The sequence below is a fragment of the Cercospora beticola genome, chromosome 8 (genome assembly GCF_033473495.1).
Source record: "Cercospora beticola chromosome 8, complete sequence".
NCBI classification, from domain to species: domain Eukaryota; kingdom Fungi; phylum Ascomycota; class Dothideomycetes; order Mycosphaerellales; family Mycosphaerellaceae; genus Cercospora; species Cercospora beticola.
Window position 1 is genome coordinate 457,692 of NC_088942.1, and position 20,074 is coordinate 477,765.

At 52.9% G+C, this 20,074-nt stretch overlaps 7 protein-coding genes across 7 annotated transcripts; 1 reads left to right on the top strand and 6 right to left on the bottom strand.

Moving 5' to 3' along the window:
• Positions 1 to 1,134: 1,134 nt before the first annotated feature.
• On the bottom strand, positions 1,135 to 2,157 carry RHO25_011565 (uncharacterized protein; the record flags this gene model as incomplete). The annotated part of the gene is made up of 1 exon (XM_023602984.2): positions 1,135 to 2,157. The coding sequence occupies one exon, from the start codon at positions 2,155 to 2,157 to the stop codon at positions 1,135 to 1,137; it is 1,023 nt and encodes a 340-aa protein (XP_023454809.1).
• Positions 2,158 to 3,113: 956 nt separating this feature from the next.
• Positions 3,114 to 4,850, top strand: RHO25_011566 (uncharacterized protein; the record flags this gene model as incomplete). Its single annotated transcript, XM_023602985.1, has 1 exon — positions 3,114 to 4,850. The coding sequence occupies one exon, from the start codon at positions 3,114 to 3,116 to the stop codon at positions 4,848 to 4,850; it is 1,737 nt and encodes a 578-aa protein (XP_023454816.1).
• Positions 4,851 to 7,164: 2,314 nt separating this feature from the next.
• Positions 7,165 to 8,293, bottom strand: RHO25_011567 (uncharacterized protein; the record flags this gene model as incomplete). The annotated part of the gene is made up of 3 exons (XM_023602987.2): positions 7,165 to 7,429; positions 7,483 to 7,907; positions 7,958 to 8,293. 3 exons carry the CDS (start codon positions 8,291 to 8,293, stop codon positions 7,165 to 7,167), a joined length of 1,026 nt encoding a protein of 341 aa, XP_023454890.1.
• Positions 8,294 to 9,637: 1,344 nt separating this feature from the next.
• Positions 9,638 to 10,960, bottom strand: RHO25_011568 (uncharacterized protein; the record flags this gene model as incomplete). The annotated part of the gene is made up of 1 exon (XM_023602988.1): positions 9,638 to 10,960. One exon carries the CDS (start codon positions 10,958 to 10,960, stop codon positions 9,638 to 9,640), a length of 1,323 nt encoding a protein of 440 aa, XP_023454891.1.
• A 421-nt stretch (positions 10,961 to 11,381) lies between these two features.
• GDH1 (glutamate dehydrogenase (NADP(+)) gdh1) lies at positions 11,382 to 14,727 on the bottom strand (the record flags this gene model as incomplete). Its single annotated transcript, XM_023602989.2, has 2 exons — positions 11,382 to 11,525; positions 11,590 to 14,727. 2 exons carry the CDS (start codon positions 14,725 to 14,727, stop codon positions 11,382 to 11,384), a joined length of 3,282 nt encoding a protein of 1,093 aa, XP_023454887.1.
• Positions 14,728 to 15,864: 1,137 nt separating this feature from the next.
• Positions 15,865 to 17,362, bottom strand: RHO25_011570 (uncharacterized protein; the record flags this gene model as incomplete). The annotated part of the gene is made up of 2 exons (XM_023602991.2): positions 15,865 to 16,278; positions 16,337 to 17,362. 2 exons carry the CDS (start codon positions 17,360 to 17,362, stop codon positions 15,865 to 15,867), a joined length of 1,440 nt encoding a protein of 479 aa, XP_023454889.1.
• Positions 17,363 to 18,113: 751 nt separating this feature from the next.
• Positions 18,114 to 19,782, bottom strand: RHO25_011571 (uncharacterized protein; the record flags this gene model as incomplete). The annotated part of the gene is made up of 2 exons (XM_023602992.2): positions 18,114 to 18,713; positions 19,174 to 19,782. 2 exons carry the CDS (start codon positions 19,780 to 19,782, stop codon positions 18,114 to 18,116), a joined length of 1,209 nt encoding a protein of 402 aa, XP_023454894.2.
• Between the last annotated feature and the right edge of the window lie 292 nt (positions 19,783 to 20,074).

Consider the following 20,074-nt stretch of genomic DNA (forward strand, 5'->3'; position numbering starts at 1 on the left):
CATGGTACTCGCTGATCAGTACAGATACTTGACTATGTCGCCCTCGCCCTCACCGAACGCTGAAACCACTCGAGTCCGGACAACTTCGCTCAACAGTCATGACCAAACTTTCTGCGGCACAGCGATGGCCGGCGGGGACGACATCTTGAAGCGGGCGACAGCATCTTGAAGCGGGCAACGACACGAACATACCTCTGACTTTCGCCGAAGGCCAACACGATCCGCGCCAGATCTATTCTCTCGCCGAAGGCATGCCTGCACAGCCTCGAAACTCCTCGCCGACCGTTAGTCCAAACTGAGTCACATCCCGATCGGTCCCTGGCATGCCCGCCTATCACGATCCTTCTGTGCCTCAACCCGATTCGATCACCGCGCGGCACAGCAAAAGCAGACAGCGATGAGTCGAGGAGAACGTCATGGACAGGTCAGGTGAGGAACACTGCGACCACAAGGAATCTGGCAGATGGACAGTCGCAAGTCGAGGGCACCAGAGGACAACAACGTCGCAGTGATGAAGGCCACAGGTAAGATGGGAACAATGTGGGCGAATACAGTGGAGTGCTAGGCACGCTCGTCGAACGTCGCAGATTCTAGCAGCAGGCAAACTTGAGTTGACACGTTCATGCAACGATTGCACTCGGATGATGGTGAAGATTTGGTTGCACGGCAATCGCCGTAGAGCATGCATTTCTCTGAGTCGATAGAGGCCTCACTGCTTACTTGCTTAGCTTCGCACAACATCTTGTCGCAGAGATTTGTCCGAGATGCAAGTACATCTCAAGAAGGCCTCTGCTGGAGACGATCCTTCTCTGAAGAGGGATGATATCTCCGCTTCTTGGCATGGTGAAGAGGAGATATCGTGTTGCAGAGCGCTGTCTAAAGTATGAACACATGTACCTTCTGCCAACGGGGTGCAAAGCGAGGCTCGAGGACAAGGAAGTGATATTGCACGAGTTAATGTCATTGAAGCACTGCCCATATTCACGTATGATATCGTATAGAATATCTCCAGCTCAACAAAATGTATCTGGGTATCTTGACTTTTGAATGCGATGCTGCTCGCCACGCCACAAACCTCCTCATGCTCACAGAAGTGCCAACTCAGCAGAGTCAGCACGAGCGACGAAGACCTCCTCACGCGGCCCGAAACTTCACGATGCCTCCCGCCACTCCCTCAGGCGTCGGCGTCTCTGCACAGACATCTGGGTCAAATCCAAATTGCCCTCTCAAATGATCCCTAGTCGTAGGCCCAATCGTCGCAATCCTCGTCTTCATCGGTCCCTCCACTGCCTCTCTCCTCCCAGCACTATATTTCCCAGCTTCAGTCAGCCACCCCAAAGCATTCAGCATCGCCTCACAGCCCTGCGGGCTAAACACCACAACCCACTGCTCCTTGACTCCAACTTTCTTCGCCTGCTGGATCAGATCCGTAAATTCCTCTTCGAAAGTCGCCATCTCTCCCGTCTCATACACCACCAACTCCGTAACTTGAATCTGTTCTGTGGGAGATAGATCTTCTGATTGCAATTTCTTCGGGATCACATCTCGTCTCTGCTCTCCGACTAAGAACAACAAAGGCAATTTCCTCCCGTTCAAGCTTGAAACATGGCTGGGCACTTTCGCCGAATCATTATGGTGCTGTAGAATGAAATCCGCCAAAGCATCTCCATTCCCGGTCTCCTCGCCTGAAATGGGGCATGGCAATCCAAGAGCTTCCACGCCTTTCTTCGTTGCAGGTCCGACAACGTAGATTGGCATTTCGGGATCGAAAAGAGCTTCCAATTTCGCGGGATCGAGCTTCGCAATCACAGTCCCGAAAGCGTCTACTGCGCGTTGGGATGTGAAGATTAACCCTCCGTAGCGTTTGGCGGGGTTGTTTGTTGCGATTTGTCTCGCTGTGGCGGGTGAACCTCCTGCGAAGGCGAAACGTTCGGCACTGCGTTTAATGTTCCGGAGGGCGTCGTCTCGGAAAATGTGTTCGAGGACGGGGACGAAGAGGGGTTTGAAGGATGTGGTCTCTTTGTCATTTTGGGATTTGCTGGTGAGTTGGGAAAAGTGTTCTTGGTAGCTGTCGGATGGGGATGAGGGGGTTTTGAGGAGGTAGATCGGGATTTGGTTGAGTTGCAGGTTCTGAAGTGAAGATGTTATGTCGTCCATTTTGGCTTGTTCTTGTGAGTTCGGAGATGGCTTTTCTTGCTTTTCGGCGGACGTGAAGGTGAAGTCAAGGCGGTGGACCTCGATTCGACTACAGCCCTATGGAGCTTCTTGGCCCCTGCCAAAACCTTGATCTTTTTGGGTTTAGGCAAGCACGGCACGGCACGCTGAGATTGGCCTCAGGCGCATCATTCTGCCAAATCCACATCCACACTCAGCGCCATTCCGCCTGTTTTTACATTTGCTACGATGCTCTTAAAGCGCCGAAAGATCTTTTCTTCTGTTTGAGTCGATTCGAGCCATATCACATAAGATTATATCTGAGCACGCGCAAGATCTGCGCGCGCCAGCCTCATGCGACCTCAACAGAACAGCAACACCATCGTTGCCCGTGGATTTCTCGGGGAATACAATATGAGCTGATGAGCGGATATCGTTCAGATCAAAATAGGGACTCTCATCTGAACATGGTTGTTTTGTAGCCAGTCGTGGCAGCAAACACGTATTCAAGGCAGTCGGCACACTCCGACATGCGGTCTCCACCATCCGCAAATGGTCAGCCAGATGCTGTACTGTTCACAAGCCGTACTTCTGCCTCCATGTCCTTTGTCATCAGCCAAGACTGTATGAGACTTGGAAATGGAAGACCTCAAAAGGCTGCACGACTGGCGATGCGGTGCGTGGACTGAACAGCATGGCCGTGGCATATTGAAAAGCGCGGCGTACTGATTCCATGGGCAATTACCTGAGAACGCTGGGAATCGAGTGTTCGCGACACATGAAGCAGTCTGACGCGAGATCGCGCAGCCACGCAGCCCTGGAGCTGCGCTGCGAGGCTGAAGCTGTGTCGTTACACAACCTTGACATGCTTCATCTACATGTATTTCATGCACATTTCCTTCCTCCTGACCGGCTGGCTCATCCTCTCTCTTTGCTCGCGCCATTCGCCTCTTTACAACATGGCGACACAGTCTCCAGTACTGAGAACCGCGATCCAAGATACACTGCCTGATGACATTTTGGGACAGCATCCAAATGCAGAAAACGCCAAGTCAGACGCACGCAAAGCAGAAACGCTGCCATCCTTTCAGCCAAAGACTTCTCCGATCTACAGCCCACTAGCACCAGGCTGCATTCGCATCCTGCAACTTCGACCAGCGCCACGCTTAGAAGACCCTCTCGTGGGCACTCTCGACATCGTACATCTGAATGACGGGACACAATATGAGGCTCTGTCTTATACCTGGGGGAACACTTTCGTCAACGACGAGAAGTCAACAGCCTGGATTGAGGCAGACGAGGACAGGATGCGACTCGACCGTGCATTCTCGGACCAACCTTCCAAGCACGGCGAAATAAGTTTATGCAATTCTACATTAACCACAGCAGCTAATCTCGATGCTGCACTGAAAAGATTGCGCCACTCCGGAAACGATCGAAGTCTCTGGATCGATGCTTTGTGTATCAATCAAGACAACCCTGACGAGCGTTCAGCTCAGGTCGCCCAAATGGCGCAGGTTTTCGCGCATGCACGTCAGACTATCGTATGGCTTGGCGAGGATTCCATCTATTGCGACGGACAATTCGTCTTCGCGACTTGTCGCAAATACGAGAAAAACGTGAACTCCATGTGGAGAAGGACGTGGATCAAAATTGTGGAACGCATTTGCTTGAAAATCGTGAGGGCATCGCCAATAAACAGTTTTACCTGGCAGCTCTCCTGGAATATCTATGCTATGCAGCCACTACTCTCACGGCCAACTCCCGAGCAAGCTCATCAATTCGATCTGTTTGGCTCAAGACGTTATTTCTCCCGTCTTTGGTGCGTACAGGAAGTCGCTTTAGCGGACAATGTAATAGTCAAGTGTGGCGGCTCCGAAATTCCGTGGTCGATTTACAGGGCTTACATCAATCATTGCAGAGCACTTCCTGAGCTTACAGTCTGTAAGCTTCGCGCGATCACGAAAGGCTCAGAGCACACCTTGAACAAGTTGACCGACTGTTCAGGCTTGCTGTGCTCGGATGAACGAGATCGCATTTATGCAATCAGCAGTCTACTTAAGCTCTACGGAGATTGTCCACGTATTCAGATCGATTACAAACTGGATTGGCAGGCGGTTTTCACTAATTTTGCTCGCGACTATGTCATTCTCAATGGATACAATGGCGCTTGGAACGTTCTTACAATTGCCTTGGGCCGCAAAGATGCTGAGCTGACCTCTTCGATGCCTAGTTGGGTACCTGACTGGCGGCCTAGATCCTTTGAGATTCAGGGTGAAGCATTTGCGGAAAACGACTCCATTGCAGGCATAAGAAAAGACGCTGCTGCTCTTGAGCAGAAGTGTCGCGCCGCTGGCCGGAACGTCACAGTCGCGTTCGGCGATTGCAGCATGACAATTGACCTGTGGTGTTGCGGCCAACTGGGCGAGAAGGCCAAGTCATCGCTCTATTCTGGCTATGATGAAAGCAGGCTCAGCCAGACTTTCGAGAGCAGTGACTACTTCTACAGCCTGCCCCCGGAGTATAGATCCTATAGGGATCCATGTCTAATATTACGGAGCTGTGCCGGGGAGAAATTAATTTTTCAGGCCATAGCAGTCGTACGCTATTACATCTTTGCGCCGAGGGACCCGCCGGCGTTTTCACCAGCCGAAGGAGATTCACTGGGAGAGGCGCATAGGATCACTATCATCTGATCTTCAATGATCCTGCCTCCATGCACTAGCAAGTCGCGGCACATAGTTCATGCGCAAACATGAGTGCAAATCGGATGTTACCAGACAGCCACTGGGGGTTCTTATTTAGCTATTACGCTGAATCAGCTTCCTATCAACTTCAAGTCAAATCTAAGAACGCCGATTTTAGGCCTGGCGGCCCGCTCGAGTACGCGCGACGCATCGACGTCTCGCCCCTCGCTCCAGATCAGAGGGTTGAGGGAGATGATCCAGTGTAGAGTGCTGCGAGGCAGTATATCTCGTGGGAATTCTGAATCAAAGTGGTCGGCCAGCAATGGCTAGATAAGGAATCGCAATGGCTCAAATCGCCTCAATAGTGGTGGTTATAAAAACAAGTTCCAGGCCTGCAGTGATGAATGTCCTGCCAATTTTGTCGGTGGACCGTGAATCGCATGCGTGAACTCCAAGTACGGCTGGCCGCGTCTGACCGAAGACCAGACTAAGCTACGAACGACTCGCAAAGCCCACAAAGCCACTGCTGACAACGCACCTATAAGGAGAGGGTGCGAGGAAGAGTCAGTTGTTGATTGATAGATAGCCAACCTCGCATTGCTAGAGCATCATTGAGCAACGTAAATCATCGCAAACATAATAGTTAGTATCATCTCTTGTGATGTTCTCCGATCGCAACATGTGCAGTCAGCCCTACAGAACTGTCCTCGCCCCTGCCAAACCTTATTTCTGCCTGGTGCTAGGGAAGGACCGCTCCGAGCGACTGACGATGACCTCAGGCTTCCAACGACCGTGCTCTTCCACTAGCCATCGATTCGATGGATTTCTAAGCCTGGCCTCCGGCGACAAGGGCATGATGAGAGTAGTATGCCGACGACTCAAATCGACTTTCCCATTCTGCAGTATTTCTTTTGTACGATAGAGAACATGACCGGTCTCCCACCGCAGCCATTGGACGCCAGCCCCGAACAACGAATACGAGCAGATGAAGCAGAGAAATCGCAAACATTACCTAAGGGCGTGGTGCTCGGGCCTGATGGGAAACCGTAAGCTATATTTTGCGCAGCAGCTGTAGTTGCAATTAGGACTGTAGGCTGATTGGAATCAAGATGTAAAACCTGCACCTCCGGCGCCGCATGGCGCGCAATGATGAAATCGACTCCGAAAACACCATCTTCCACAACCTCATCACCATCCACAACCACCACCCCCTCCACCCTCACCCAACCCCGCACCGACTGCCCCCCCGACGTCGACCTCCTCGGCCGCTCAACCTGGACCTTCCTCCACACCCTCACAGCCTCCTACCCCACCCGACCCTCACCAACCCAACAATCCGAAACCAAACAATTCCTCTCATTATTCAGTAAACTCTACCCCTGCTGGGTCTGCGCCGAAGACTTTCGAACTTGGATGAGCACTTCAGGGAACGAACCTAAAGTCAGTAATCGAGAAGAATTTGGACAGTGGATGTGTGAGGCGCATAATGCGGTGAATGTGAAATTGGGGAAGAAGGAGTTTGATTGTAGGTTTTGGGAGGAGAGGTGGAGGACGGGGTGGAGGGATGGGAGTTGTGATTGAGGGTTATGGCGATGGGTTGAGTGGTTGGGAGGAAGGCAACCGAAGGTTCTGAGGGAAGGAAGAGGTTGCATGCTCGATGCATGGCGAGGGCGTTGGGGACGGGTTTGTGCACAGGTAGGTTACCTGTGGGTACAAAGGAAAGGAAGTATCCCAAAGAATGTGGGAGACATACTACAGATCTCAGCTCGATGATTAATGAAGAGAACTTGTACAAAAAATGGCAAACTGCTTCACAGCGTAGCCTTGCGCAAGACTTGGAAGGACAGCACGTTCATATCACATGCCGTGTATAGTACGAATTGCCAAAGGAGGAAGCATGCAGCACAAAGCAAAGCATTTGGCATTACCCTGTCTCAGTACACACTGGTATTTTCACGTATACTGTACATCTATGCGACAGCGCATCCAAGCAATCGCGCAGCGCTATGCAGTAGGGCTCTCTAGTAGTCGGCACTCTCCTCTGGTTTTCTCTCTTTTGCCGCCCTCCTTCCCAATGCTCTAAGGCATGATGTGGGTCGCATACTGGCTAAGCACGCCACTCATCACACACCCGCCGAAAAGTCCGAAACGCCTGCGCTCCCGTTTGCCTCTACTATGCATCACAGACCTCCTTGGTTCCAGAATGAAAAGCCTCCCTTTTTGCGCCGTTATGTCCATGGTTCAGTTCATCGAGGGCTTTCGATATGGCGTTTGCTGAATGTGCATCGCCTTGATTTTATTATTGTGTCGTCCGATTCGTCTCTCACTTCGCTGCTCCTCCGATCGGTGGGTTGTCGTCTGGGTCGACCTCTGGCCGCAGTGTGACGAGATAGTCCCTGACCAGCTCGAAACTGAGCCAACTGCTTGCCATGCTGGGTGCGACTTTGAGGAGGTTAGGCACAATTCCCTTGTACATGCCTTTGACGCCTTCTTGCTTCACGATCTTCGTGATGGCGTCGATGATACCAGTATACTGGAAACCCATGCCAGACATCGAATTCACTTGGAAACGGCGCCTCAGTACGTCACTGTTTCATTGTTAGCTTCATATCCCCTGTCCAAATTTTGACCAATTACTCACAATGGGTAGGTAATGGTCTGTGCCACAGCTCCAGATATGGCTCCTGCGCTCAGTTTCCCCAGAGGTGAGGGGTTCTGCTCGCCAGCGGGTGTGAAGTACTGGCGTACGCTCTCGTACACCATGAAGTTCAGGCCAACGTATGGGGCCACGCCAGCCACTGTTGGCACAATGCCCCGATAGAGAGCCCAAAAACCGCCCTCTGTGCGGTACATTATCCCCATAGTTGCGAACATTCCAGGCTGCCTCTTTTGTGCTTTCGCAGCCGCCTCCTTACTCAGTGACTCGAACGACGCTGTCTGAATGGAGAGACGAGTCCGGACAATATCCAGTGGGTAGGTACATGTCACCGACGTGATTCCGGCAACGGCGCCACATAGCAATCGTCGTTCCGGGGGGAGCGGGGCGCCTGGAGTCTCCTCGAAGAACTAGAGATGAATTTAGCGCAACTCTCAAACTTTGCTCCAGGCCAACATACCGGCTTGTACAAGTTGTAGCTGCCAAATTGTACAGCACTGTATGGCACGATTCTTATGCAGTTCGTGCCGTTTCCTGCCATCATTCCCTTGAAACCCTCCTCTCTCCAAATCTTGCCCAACGCCTTTGGTATGCTCATCTTATACTCGGTGCGCCCAGTAGACTGCACCTGGAGGAGAATCTTCAGTCGTTCGAGGGGCGAGACTACAGTCCTGGAGACGGCGCCAGCCACACCTCCGGCTATAAATGATGCAACGACAGCCTGCGAGAGGCATGAGCGGGGGCCATAGAGGAAGATTTCCTCTTTCGGTTCGACCTCGTCCTGTTTCTTCTCCATGATGGATGCTCGGCAAGTGATACTGGGCGGACGCTGGTTAGTTCTCTGCCTATAGGAACATCGGAGACGCTGAAGGACCACGCATCGGGCACGGAGAGCAGGTGGGCTAGGTGGTTGCTATCATCGGTATGCGCTGTTCGCGAGCAGCCTCGGTGGTGAAGGAGTTTGTGCTGCGGAGGGCCAGGAGGTGCGAGGTGGGCGGGGAGTAGATGAGAGGAGCGCAGGCGGGAGTGGAGAGTGGGCTGCGGTCAGAGTCGGTGATGTCTCGTGAGGCTTGGGCGTGGTGTGTTGGGTCCAATGCGCAGTCGCAAAATGTCGAAGTCGTGACAGGCAGCCCGGCCGGGCGGCACAATCGCCGCGTTGGCTCGGAAGAGAGAGCTCCTGCCCTCGCTCCTTTCCGCTTGATTGTATTGCCGACACTCACTCGCCGACCTCTTCTTTCTATTCCTGTGCTTCTTGTTCTCGTCGTCTCGCCTGCGTTCTCTGACAAGTGCGGACCAGCCGTCTGCTGAGGCCGGATTGTCGCATGCCACCGACCGCCGTGCCCAGTTTGGAGAGCGAACGCGAAACGTCGCCGCGTGCGTCGTGCTGAGTTGTCACACGTCGTGCGCCATCTCAAACAGCGTGTCCGCTGGTCACCACCAGTGATCAAATCACCGATGGTCTCAATTTTACCTCTTTTCGCCGCCGCCGCCGTCGCTTGAACGCCCAAAAGAACAAGTGATGAGGTAAAGAAACAGAGGTGTACTTACCTTCTCTGCTTGATCTGCGCGAAATCGCGCGGTGCCGGCGCGATGGTTGTTGTCGTGGTTGTCGAAGCAAAGGAAGAGACGACGACTTCCAAACAACGTCAAGTAAACTCTCATGCAGGCATGACGTGAGGTCTGTTTCGTTACAACGACCGTTGGACGACTTCACTTGAGCGGGGCGGCAGGAACGCGAAGGCAAGTAAACATTATTCAGGTATTGATCAGCTACCAGTTTATTAAAGAAACCGACATACGAAACCCATCTCATTCATCGATACTACCAGACATCCACCGATACAAGAGCTCGCGTTCGTATGAGCGGAGAACAAATCAGTCAATCTCAACAGCAGATCCGAGCCACTTGCACGTCGTCCCGTTGCCGCTTGCCTCTGCAGCATGACCTTCGAACGGGATCAAGAAAGGAATCCTCCTGGCCACCTCCTCGAAAGGAGCGTCGACTGCAGCAACTGATCAGAAGACGATCCATCCCTCACACCGAGTCTTCAAGCGGGGTCAACGCGCGCCGGCATCTCCAACTGTAGCAAAGAGCCGTACCATGCAGTACCCGGCCCTCTACAGCGACCTCGCAGGACCTTTAATCCGAAGAGTTCGAAGAATCAGACGCCGTGGCATTCTGAACTTTCTTCGCCACCTGATTCACTCCATCCCTCATAGCCCATACGCTACCCTGCAACATCATAGCCGCTCCTTCCTTGACGGGACTCTTAGTCTTACTCTTCGCACTGTGGTTCGACGAATTCGACTCCCTCTTGACGGCGGCAGACTCTTGGCTCGTCCTCTTTTCTGGCGAACCTTGGCGTCCGGAGCCAGAGTTATTACTGTTCCTCTTTTCTGGCGAACCTTGACGACCGGAATGCGTGGAGTTGTTGCTGTTCCTCTTTTCAGGAGAACCTTGACGACCAGAGTGCGACTGCACCGTATCATTACTGTTACGCTTTTCTGGTGAAGCTTGGCGACCAGAGTGCGTGGACGAGTGATTGCTGTTCCTCTTCTCTGGCGAAGCATGAGATCCTGCATGAGACCTCGGAGCAGATTCCTGGCTGGTCCTCTTCTCTGGCGAAGCCTGACGTGCCGAGTGCGCTGAAGAGCCCGAGGTATGACTGCTCCTCTTCGCAGGCGAAGCGTTTGGTCCCGGGTTAGACCTCACAGACTCCTGGCTCGTCCTCTTCTCTGGAGAAGCTTGACGTCCCGAGGAACCTCTGGGCAGAGAATCCTGACTAGTCCTCTTCTCTGGTGAAGCAGACTTCGTTGGAGACCTGGCGGTGGCGCCCTTTCTGCTATTAGAGGCAGCAGTTGTGGCCTTCGTCTTCTTGGTCACTTTGGTCGACTTGGGAGCCAGAGGACCACGCTCTCTCGGTGGCTTGCGAGTAGTCGGCTTCTTCTCTTCTGGTCCTACTGCTGGAGCGGGAGGGTCGGCTTTGGTCTTCCTAGCAGCAGGCTTCCTCGGAGCAGCGGCAGCCTTTGTAGGTTTGACCTTAGTAGCAGGCTTCTTCTTCTTCGTCTCCTTTGTGAGAGCGGGAGCCTCCTCGGTCTCATCGGCATCGTCGTTCTTCTTCTTTCTGCCTTTTGGTCCAGGCTTCTTTTCAGGCTCGGATTCCGCTTTTGCCGGCCTCTTCCTCCCTGTACTTTTGGTGGGCTTTGGCTCGTCCTTCTTCTTCTTTTTCACCACTTTCGTCGGCTGTGCTGCATCTTTGACAGATGTCTTAGTCGTCTTCTTCTTTGCGGCCGCATTCTCCTTCTCATCTGCGGCAGCCTTCTTCTTCGCCTCTGCAGTAGCTTTCTTTGCAGCCTCGGCGGCTTCGGCCTCCTTTTTGAGGGCGTTGTCTCTGACACGCTTGCTCGGAGCTCGTTCTGCTGGCTTGGCAGCAGTGGTCGCGGTTGCTTTAGTTTTCGCCATTATGGCAGATGTCGCGAGGCTCTCTGTCACTGATCAGTGGAGCTCAATCAGTAACACAAAGATTTCTTCACATACACTGCGTCACAGAATAGAAACAACAACAAGTGTTCAGATGTAAGGAGACGAACCCAGACGAAACGTCGAAGATACCACAAGTTTCATCTCTTTCTTCTATCAATCAACACGGACAGCTTCTCATTGTTTATCGGAATGCGTTCCTCTCTCATTAGCCGCAAACAGCAAGAACGCCAGCGCCCTTTTCACACTCCGTTCCCAAGCTTTTATTGGTTCGTTTATCGATCCATTCCACATTCCTCATGATACAATTTCGCAATTTCAACCCTTTTTCCACTTCTCATGAAACGCCTCTCAAAGAGCAACACCAACACATGCAACATACTATTTCAGCCAGTGTGACCGTCTATGCCGTGACACCATTGACCTTGGCCATGCGGTCGTTCATGAAAGCGAAGAAGCTAACCGGTGAAGCGGAGATGCCCATGGTGTAGATAAAGCGACTGGCGAGGTAGCTGCCGAAGATGGCGCGGAGGTAGCTGTCAGGTACCTGTAGAAGTTTACGTTAGTTATGTTCCAACACGCCTGAAGTATGATTGAATGTGAAGACTTACCCTCTCAATAATCTTATCAAGTCCGACCTTCTGCAAAAGCAGATTTGGCAGAGCATCAGACAGCACACTCCTCCTCAAAGCCAGATTGTTCCAAAGCTCAGTGCCTTGCAATTCCTCGTCCATTTTGGTGATGGCAAGACTGAGTTGATCGGAAAGCAAGCTCTTCGCAACACCGGTCTGCTCAGACTCACGCCAGATAGCCTCGAATTCGAGACGAGCGTTCTCTTGGATCTTCGCTTGTACCTGGCGGACGTAGTCTTGATAGAACTGTGGTGTTGAGCCATCGGGCTGGACGCACATGTTCTGTAAGAAGCTTTCATCATCGAAAGACAGAGATGCAAGGACTTCGAGAGATGAGCTGGTGACACCTCCCTTGTTGGCGGAAGCGTCCTTGAAGACGACTGCTCCAGCCTTTTCGAGACGCAGCTTGGCTTCTTGTGTGATGAAGAGGTTGGCACCCTCGACAATGTATGGGATGATGGCCTTGCCGTTGGCGATCAGCTTGCTCGCGCTCGTGAAGTCAATGGACTCTGGTCGTCCACCGCAGGGCACGAACACGTCAAACTTCTCTGCACTTCGCAAGTGGAAAGTGTTTCGGAAAGAGGTGCCGTTGTTGACAACCTCGCCTGAAGGCAGCGTGACGCTGTTATCGTCGACCAACACACGGTAGCCATCCTTGGACAGCTTCGAGATGTCAAAGTGGCTGATCATCTTGCGCTCCTTGGCGAGACGGTGCAGCTCATCGCGATCAATGCCTTGGGGATCGTACAGCACACCAGCGCCATCAACAATAGCGTTGTACTTCTCGCGACCAAGCAAGATTTCGTTCGAGCCGAGATCACCATCTGGACCACCAGTCTGGAGCTTGCGGACTTGAGTCTCATCGAGCTCGAGCTTCCTGTAGATACCCTTGACGTATTCGCGAACACTAAGCGTCGTCATGCCGTAGGTGTCGTGAGGAATGCCGCCCAACTTGGGTGACTTGCCAGTGAAGAACGACTTCCACCAAGGCGCACCACGAGCACGTGCATGCTCCGTAGCCCAATTGACAAGATCAGCAGTGTTCTCATCAGGACCCATGAAGAGGATTTCCTCCTTGCCGTGCAAATCCACGATAGGGTCCTTGATACCAGGACTTGTGGGTGGTAGCAGCAGATCCATGATACTGTCGATGTACTTCTCGAATGCAACTGTCGTCTTGTCCTGGTGTGCCATGTCGAGCAGAACCACGCCCTTGCTGCCACCTTCAGGAATGTCCTTGTTCTTTCGTTGTTGAGTGTTGGCCAAGTTGTAGTTCTCATCGAAGAGAGATCGCGCGTTGATAGCGTACGCCTCCTTGCTGCGAGACTTGACGATGCGGATTCCACCACGAGCGATGTCTCGGAAGCGGAGATGGAAACCTCGGAACTCTGAGCTGACGACCAGGAACATGCCGTACAATGGCTGCGCGTACTCCTCAGGTGGAAGGAATGATGGGTTCAAGCGGAAGCTCAGTGCCACCTTGGTGGGTGTGTAGAAGTTGGTCTTCAGCACCGACTGATTGAAGATGCGGAAAGCAGTCATGACCATGCTATGATGATCATTCTGCACCGTCTTCTCGATCAAAGTCTTGAGCTCCTCGTCTGTGTAGACCTTGTCGATCTTCATGCGGAGGTATGAGAGTGTTGGCAAGAAGTCGTCTTGCTCACCACGAGTCTGCACATAATGGGTGTTGGCGAAGGACAGATACAGAGATCTGATGAGGTCCGGATATTGGTTGATGATCTCCAAGATGTAGTCTGCAGTGAAAGTCTCAGTACGCAGCCTCTTCTTCAGCTTGCCGAGAAGTTCTGCGTGGACGCTGTTGCTGACGTCAAGTAATGATCGAAGCGTGTTGTACTCGCTGCCCAATCTGTTCAAGAAATGCTGCACGAAGACCCAGACGCAGTGAGCGTATACGGACTCCTGCAGAGAGAGACGTCCACTGCTGAAATGTGTCTGGAATTTGTTCTGCGGGATGCAGTACAGAAGTGAGACCTCCTTCATGACTTGGTGGATACTGGCCTCGATGGGTGGGTGCTTGGCGGCGATCGATGGAGGTCCAGGTCGCAGGTAGACTGACATGATTGTGATGCCGTTGCTGAATTGCTCCACGTACTTTCTTGAAGATGTCAAGCCGTAGTAGTGGTACAGATCACTCAGAGCAGCGAACAAGCCCAAAGCAGATCCCTGCTTGAAGCCAATAACGAGACGCTTCTCTCGTGTGCCCTCCACATCGTACATGTCTATCACAGGACCTGTTCGTCGGACCACGGCATCCATGACGCTCTGGTAGATCTCTCGTGTGTTGGCCGTGGTCTTTTGCAGGAACCTCTCATCTCCAAGCTCTTCCACTCTCGTCTCATCGGGATTTGGTGTCTTGTTCTTGAACGTCGCTTGGTAGACGAAGTAGCAGCGCAGCGATTGGTCGTTGTTTCCGCCAGGCATTTTGCTGGGTGATCTGAATGACTCAACTCTGTAGCTGTTCAAGCCTCTGCTGCCATCCAGGTACTTGCTCTCTAGCCTGGTCTCGAAGCCTGAGCCATCGATCGAAGACAGACCAGGAACACTGGTGTCAATGTACACAGCGTGATCTGCTGCTTCCTTCTCAAGACGAATCTCGAGCTTCCTGTCGTCTCTTGCGAAAGCTGCGATCTTCGCTGCGTATAGCGAGTGAACGTGGCTGACGATCGCTTCGACAGTCTCGGTGCTGAAGTACATGTCATCGATACCAAGCTCATTGTAGAACCACTTGGTCTCGATTTCCACGACATCAGCAGGAATGAAGCCCTTCTCTTCCATCACGTCCATGACTTGCTCCATCTGGTGCTCTTTGCCCTCGAATTTGGGAGCGACATATCCAGAGCCCTTGTCGTGCACGATTCGGTGCGGTAGAGCTCCTGGAAGGCCTAGATGTGTGGGCTGTGGTGACGGCTGGCGGCCAGGCGTCCGCACGACATTGTCGAGCAGCTTGTTCTGTGGTGCTGGAGCAGTGCCATTGGTGGCAGGCGCGTCGCCGTTGAGCTGATCTGTCGCCATGTCGGGTGTATGAATGTGAGGAATTTCAGTGGAACTGCAAAGGCGGTCAGACTGCTGGCCCGCAGAGGGTTGGCGGCTCATGGTGACAAAAGGAAGCTCGCGGTGAATCTCTGGCTTTTCAGCTCGATTCGTCAACCAGCAACGTCAGCCGCAGACAGGCGCGCGTGGCTCTGAATCTGAAGGCGTCTGTCGTGAGGCGACTTTTCACTTGACGTTGCCGTCGTCGCTCTGACAGCCGCCGCCACGATCATCGTGGAGGCTGAGCACCGTGTTCGGAGTGTCCGTTTCAAGACTCACCTTTTGCATTGGCTGCCGATAAGGACGGGCTTATCGTCTGGTGGGAAGAAAGATTGCAGGGAAAATGAAACGCTTTTGAGGACAGATAATACCTCACCTCACGCTTCCTGCAACGCCTTCTTCTATACTCTCACGACGACAAGAGCAGTAATAACGCAATACCCGTCCTCATGCACGATGGGGTAAAATTTACTTAACATCAGCGCTCGGCTGTGGGCGGCTTTGGGAGCTTTACGTTTTACTCCCTTTGGTACCTGGCTAGCCCCGGATCGGCAGGGCGCCACCTCTTCGCATACAGCCACGTGAACGCCTGAGAGCCGTAAGACTATTTCTGTTGGGTCAGCTGGTTCACGCGCACCGAACATCGGGGCGTTGTGGCAGAGCAGTCAGCGTCTCGTGCTCTGCCTGACCGCCGTTGGCGTACTGTCCGTTCAGTCCGCACGGCTTCTGGGCCTGGAGCGGTATGGCAAAGCGTCGTCGTTAGCACAAGAACTGACAACGTGAGCTCGGTCATGCACGCCGTGGCAGGCCGGGACCCTAGTCGCATATCGTCACAAGCCTCCGAAGTCGTTGGCACGGTTGGTCTGGGGTCCCGAGCTGCGCCATATTGGAGAATGGCGTGGAGCGTTGGCGTTTTGCGGAGAAGTCTTTGCAAGCATTGGAGTCTCATGATCATCTGATTTCTGCGTAGTCTATGCACATTATTCGTTGCAGCGTCTCCATGCCCAGTCCACGAGCGTTGTCGTTCAATTTTCATTACCCCTTCATTACCCAATTCATGACTCTGTTGGTCTGTAAAGTATCCACTCCTCTCAATGCAACCTGTCGCTATGCCGCTAAAACAATCATCCAAAAAAGAAGGACGAAGTCCAGACTTCGTCAGCGGCCCAATCTGTGCGGCCTGTGTATGCAGTGCATCAACTAACACGCCAGCAAACAGGCCACGATGAAGTATCCGGCGATGATGAAAGCAACCAGGTACCGATCATTGTACGGCAACTGTCGCACAGCGCTACCAGTATGCGTCACCGATGCCGTGATGAAATTGTTGCCGTTGTCTGTGGTGAGGGTAGCAAGGCCAGTGGTCGTGCCAGTCACCGCCTTGAGCTTGAGCGCAGCGGACGGTGTCACCTGAGCACCAGCAAGATATTTGGTTGGCAGTCCTTTTTCATCCCAGCCGGTTGAGGCGCCAGCCGGAATGATAACCGTCGTGAGGAAGCCTTGATCGTTGTATTTCGTGACTGGGCTACCAGCTTCACCACCTAAGGGCGTGGGCGATGCTGCCGCTACAGACGCAGGCTGCGATGGCGATGATAAACCGAGTGGGGACGGCGACTAGAACAAATGTCAGCATTGCAATCACGCAAGGGCGCACTGGAATGATCTTACTCACTGGGGCTGCCGACGGAGGAACGACTTTGCCCGAACCACTGATGGTCCAGCCAGACGGCAGACCAGGCAGGGTGGTATACGAGACAGTGGCCGTGTTCGTCGCATGTGTTCCACTCCAACCTTCATTACCCTGAACTGTCGACGTGATGGCAGGAGCGTTTGCAACGGTGACACTACCACCGGAGTTGCCATTCACCTCGCCGCCAGTCGCTTCGATGCTTTCCCACGAACCGCTCGAATCGCCGTATCTGTACGCACTGCCGGTGGAATAGTCAACGATGGACACCGTCTTGACGTACATCGAGAAAGGACCAGCTGCGTAATTGACAGCACCGCCAGCCCACGAGATGGTACCTTCGTTGTTGGACGGATCTCCACCAGCCCAAGAGCCAAGCTTGAGCTGCATCGGTGACTGTGGGAATTGTCCTTGAGCGTCGGCAGCGTTGAGCACGCGGACTGTCTTGTCGTTGATTGACCAAACAATCTGATCTTTCGTCCATTCGACCGTATACGTGTGGAATTCGCTTTGTGTGTTGTCGGTAGCGTGGACAGCGGCTCGATCGTATGTTGTCGTTTGTCCTTTGCCAAAGTAATTTGACTGAACTTCGCCTGCTTTTCCGCCCAACCATTCCCAGTCGATCTCGTCGAGGGTGTCGCTTTGAAGTACTGCTGAACTGACAATACCGACGCCAGGAGCGGCCTTCAATGTCACTGAGTATTTCCCGAACATGATGTACCATTTCGAGCTGAGTGTTGGTGCTTGCCCTGACCCGCCGACTGTGAAGACTGCACCGTCTGAGTTGTATTCGGGATTGCCTGAAGCAGTGAATTGGTCGGATGCGCCATCAGCGAAGTCGATAGTGATTGCTCGACCGAGTGCTGGATTGGGCGCACAGCCGGATTGTACTGTTGGATTGCAATGCGACCATGTTTGTGCTGTTGCCGGTGATATGAGTGTAGCGATGGTGGTAATTGCGGCGATGCGAAGTGAGGACCGCATGGTGAGGAGGTTATTCAGTGTAAGCATGCCGGGAGGGCACTGCGTATACTGCTGTGGATCTCTGTCGTGAATGTCTGCAGTTGTGAAGAAGCTGCTGGAGTAAGTTCTGCTGCTGTACAATGGACGAGGCAGGAATGTTGCGAGGATGTATAGTGCGACAAGGAAGGAGAGAGACACCGTCGTGCCTGCATATACTTATTGTGGGTTTGCTCAGTCTCCCGCCATCTCTTGGTCGACGCACTGCGCTTTGCGGCCTCGTCACCGACCTGTCCTCGCCCTGAATTTGTGGTAAAGTGCGTGGTTGGAGTGGCTGGTAAACACGGGTGGCTAGCAGGGAAACGCGACGAAGCGCGTCGCCAAGCCACTTCGGCGCTACCCGAGGCGATTAGAGTTCGTCCAGCACACAGCAGCCGAGTTAAGTGCTCGTCAGCATCAGCATGCACCGCCTTTCTACGCCATTTTGCTTCACTGACGGCCAGGAGTCGGGAACCTGGACGATTTGGGGCAAGCAAATCTCACGCCATCAAATTTTGGCCAAACCAATTCAGTGTCGAATGCCTCCTGTCTTGGCTCCAATAGTCGAAACAACGCCAATCATGCGAATGTATTTCAAAGTGTACACATCATGAGTTCAGTCGAGGTAAGAGGTGGTACAACAGTTAAGGTAAGAAAGAAGGCGGAAGGTAGTAGGAATGAGCTTCGCGATCTCGGCGTCGCAACCACGCTGAAAGGAAGAATATAGAACTAACTCAATGCTAAATACATTCCCTCGCATCTCTCAATTGATCGCATAAAGAGGATAAGTAGATTGACTGACTTGTCCGGGCTTCGCAAGATACCACGGGCCGTTGATAGAGCCCTGACTAACACTGTTGCTGGTCGTCTCGTTTCCATCACCAGTCCACCAACACCGCATCGGACACAAACTGAATCGTGCACCCGAATACCTGCACGCCACGGTAGGGATAGATAGGGTAGCAGGCGCTTGTGCGTTGAAGAGGGCGACTTCGTAATATCGATATTTGGTCCCGTTTGGGTAGGTGTATTCGATCGGATTCTCGCCGGCCACCTTGTTGCCAAGTAGATTGTACAGCGTTCCTGTGAGTGATGTTCCACTAGGGTTGACATAGAAGATGAAGCGCTCGGTGCCGGAAGGCGGCGTATGACGCCCTGGAACGAACTTGAGTACGTTGCCGCCGGCGACTTGTTTGTTGTAATCTTGGGTTAACCAATGCCAATCATAGTCGAAAACGGGAACGCCAGAGGGAACCTGTCCGCGTGTGACATCTATGTTGGCAATGTAGAAGGTTGGAGAAGCGGCCGCACCAATGAGCGAATACGTGGTGGACGTGGGGCTAAGTGTCTTGGTGACTGTGGTCTGCGGCGATTCGGTATCAGCTGCTTGCGCGATGAGGTGAAATGACGGGTTATAAATTTACCTTTATCGTCGTGCCGACAATTGTTCTTGTAAATGTGACAGTCCTCGTAGTCGCGACGCTGGACGTTACAGGAAAGTGATCGATCAAGCAAACAGGTAACTGGTGTTACAAGGGATTTTGGTGGGGGTTACCAGTAACAGGCGTTTGTTCAGGGACAGATAAAAGTAACAGTTAGGACGTCGATAGAGAGACAACTACCCCTTTGCGACCTCTTCACTTTTCTGTTACTGTGGTGCGATACACGACTGTGCTGACACGTGAGGTCGACGTTCCCGAGGTCACTGTCATTGTGCGCGTGATTACACTCATGGTGCTCGTGGACCTTATCGTAGTGGGAGTTGTAACACGAGTCGTAGTAGTGGACGTGAAGGGGGTCACCGAAGCGCACGATGTGCATACGGCGCTCTGCTCGCTTTTACCAGCCGTAGAGGTGGTGACGGTAGACCTGCCGTCACCTAAAGTAGTCGAATAGGATCTCAGGAAGCAATTCGGGATGGGTACAGATGAAGACGGAGACTGTCGCTTGATTAGGCCATGATCCTCGACCAGGTCTCGTTTGTCCTGCTGCTTGAGACCAGGAGCCAGGCATTGAGATATGACTGATGTAGCATCCGGAGCTTGAGTGGTCATAGTCGTCGTCACCGTCGGAGTGACCGTCACAGTACTTGTGCTGGCTGTGGTGGCGGTGCTGGTGTAGACATATGCTGTACTCGTTGGTTCTGTGACGGTCGAGGTGGTGGTCACAGTAGTGCCATAAAACGTCGTGGTGGCAGCCACGCTAGTCGTGATTGTCCTACTCTCAGTCGTTCTGCTGTCGTATGCTGTGATCGTGCTAGTCTGGTCCGACATGCTCAAAATGGAGCGGCAGTAAGTGGTGAGTTGTGTAGCTTGGCCACCTTCCGTGCAGGGCCTCCAAGAGGAGCAAAATTCGCCGGCCTGACGGGGTTTCAAGAGTATCTCGGTGCTGGCCATCGCAGCAAGAGGGAAAACAAAGAGCCAGGACCTCATTGTCACAGAGAGCAAGAGATGCACAAAACGGTGAATGGGGAGCTTAGGAGGGACCAAGATGCACCCAGAGGTCATGTCTCTCTCCTTTACCAATAAATACGCTTCCCATTGCCATCAGCTCACCAAGTGTGCGATAAACGATCATTCGATGGCTGCATGGCATGCAGCTGTGCCGGAAAGGCTCACTGAGCAATAGCAGTATTGCAGTGCAGCCACGCCGAACAACTAGATCCGAGTTCGATGCTTGGCTGCCTGATTTGTACTTAGCACCGCTTCTGGCTCTGTATACTAG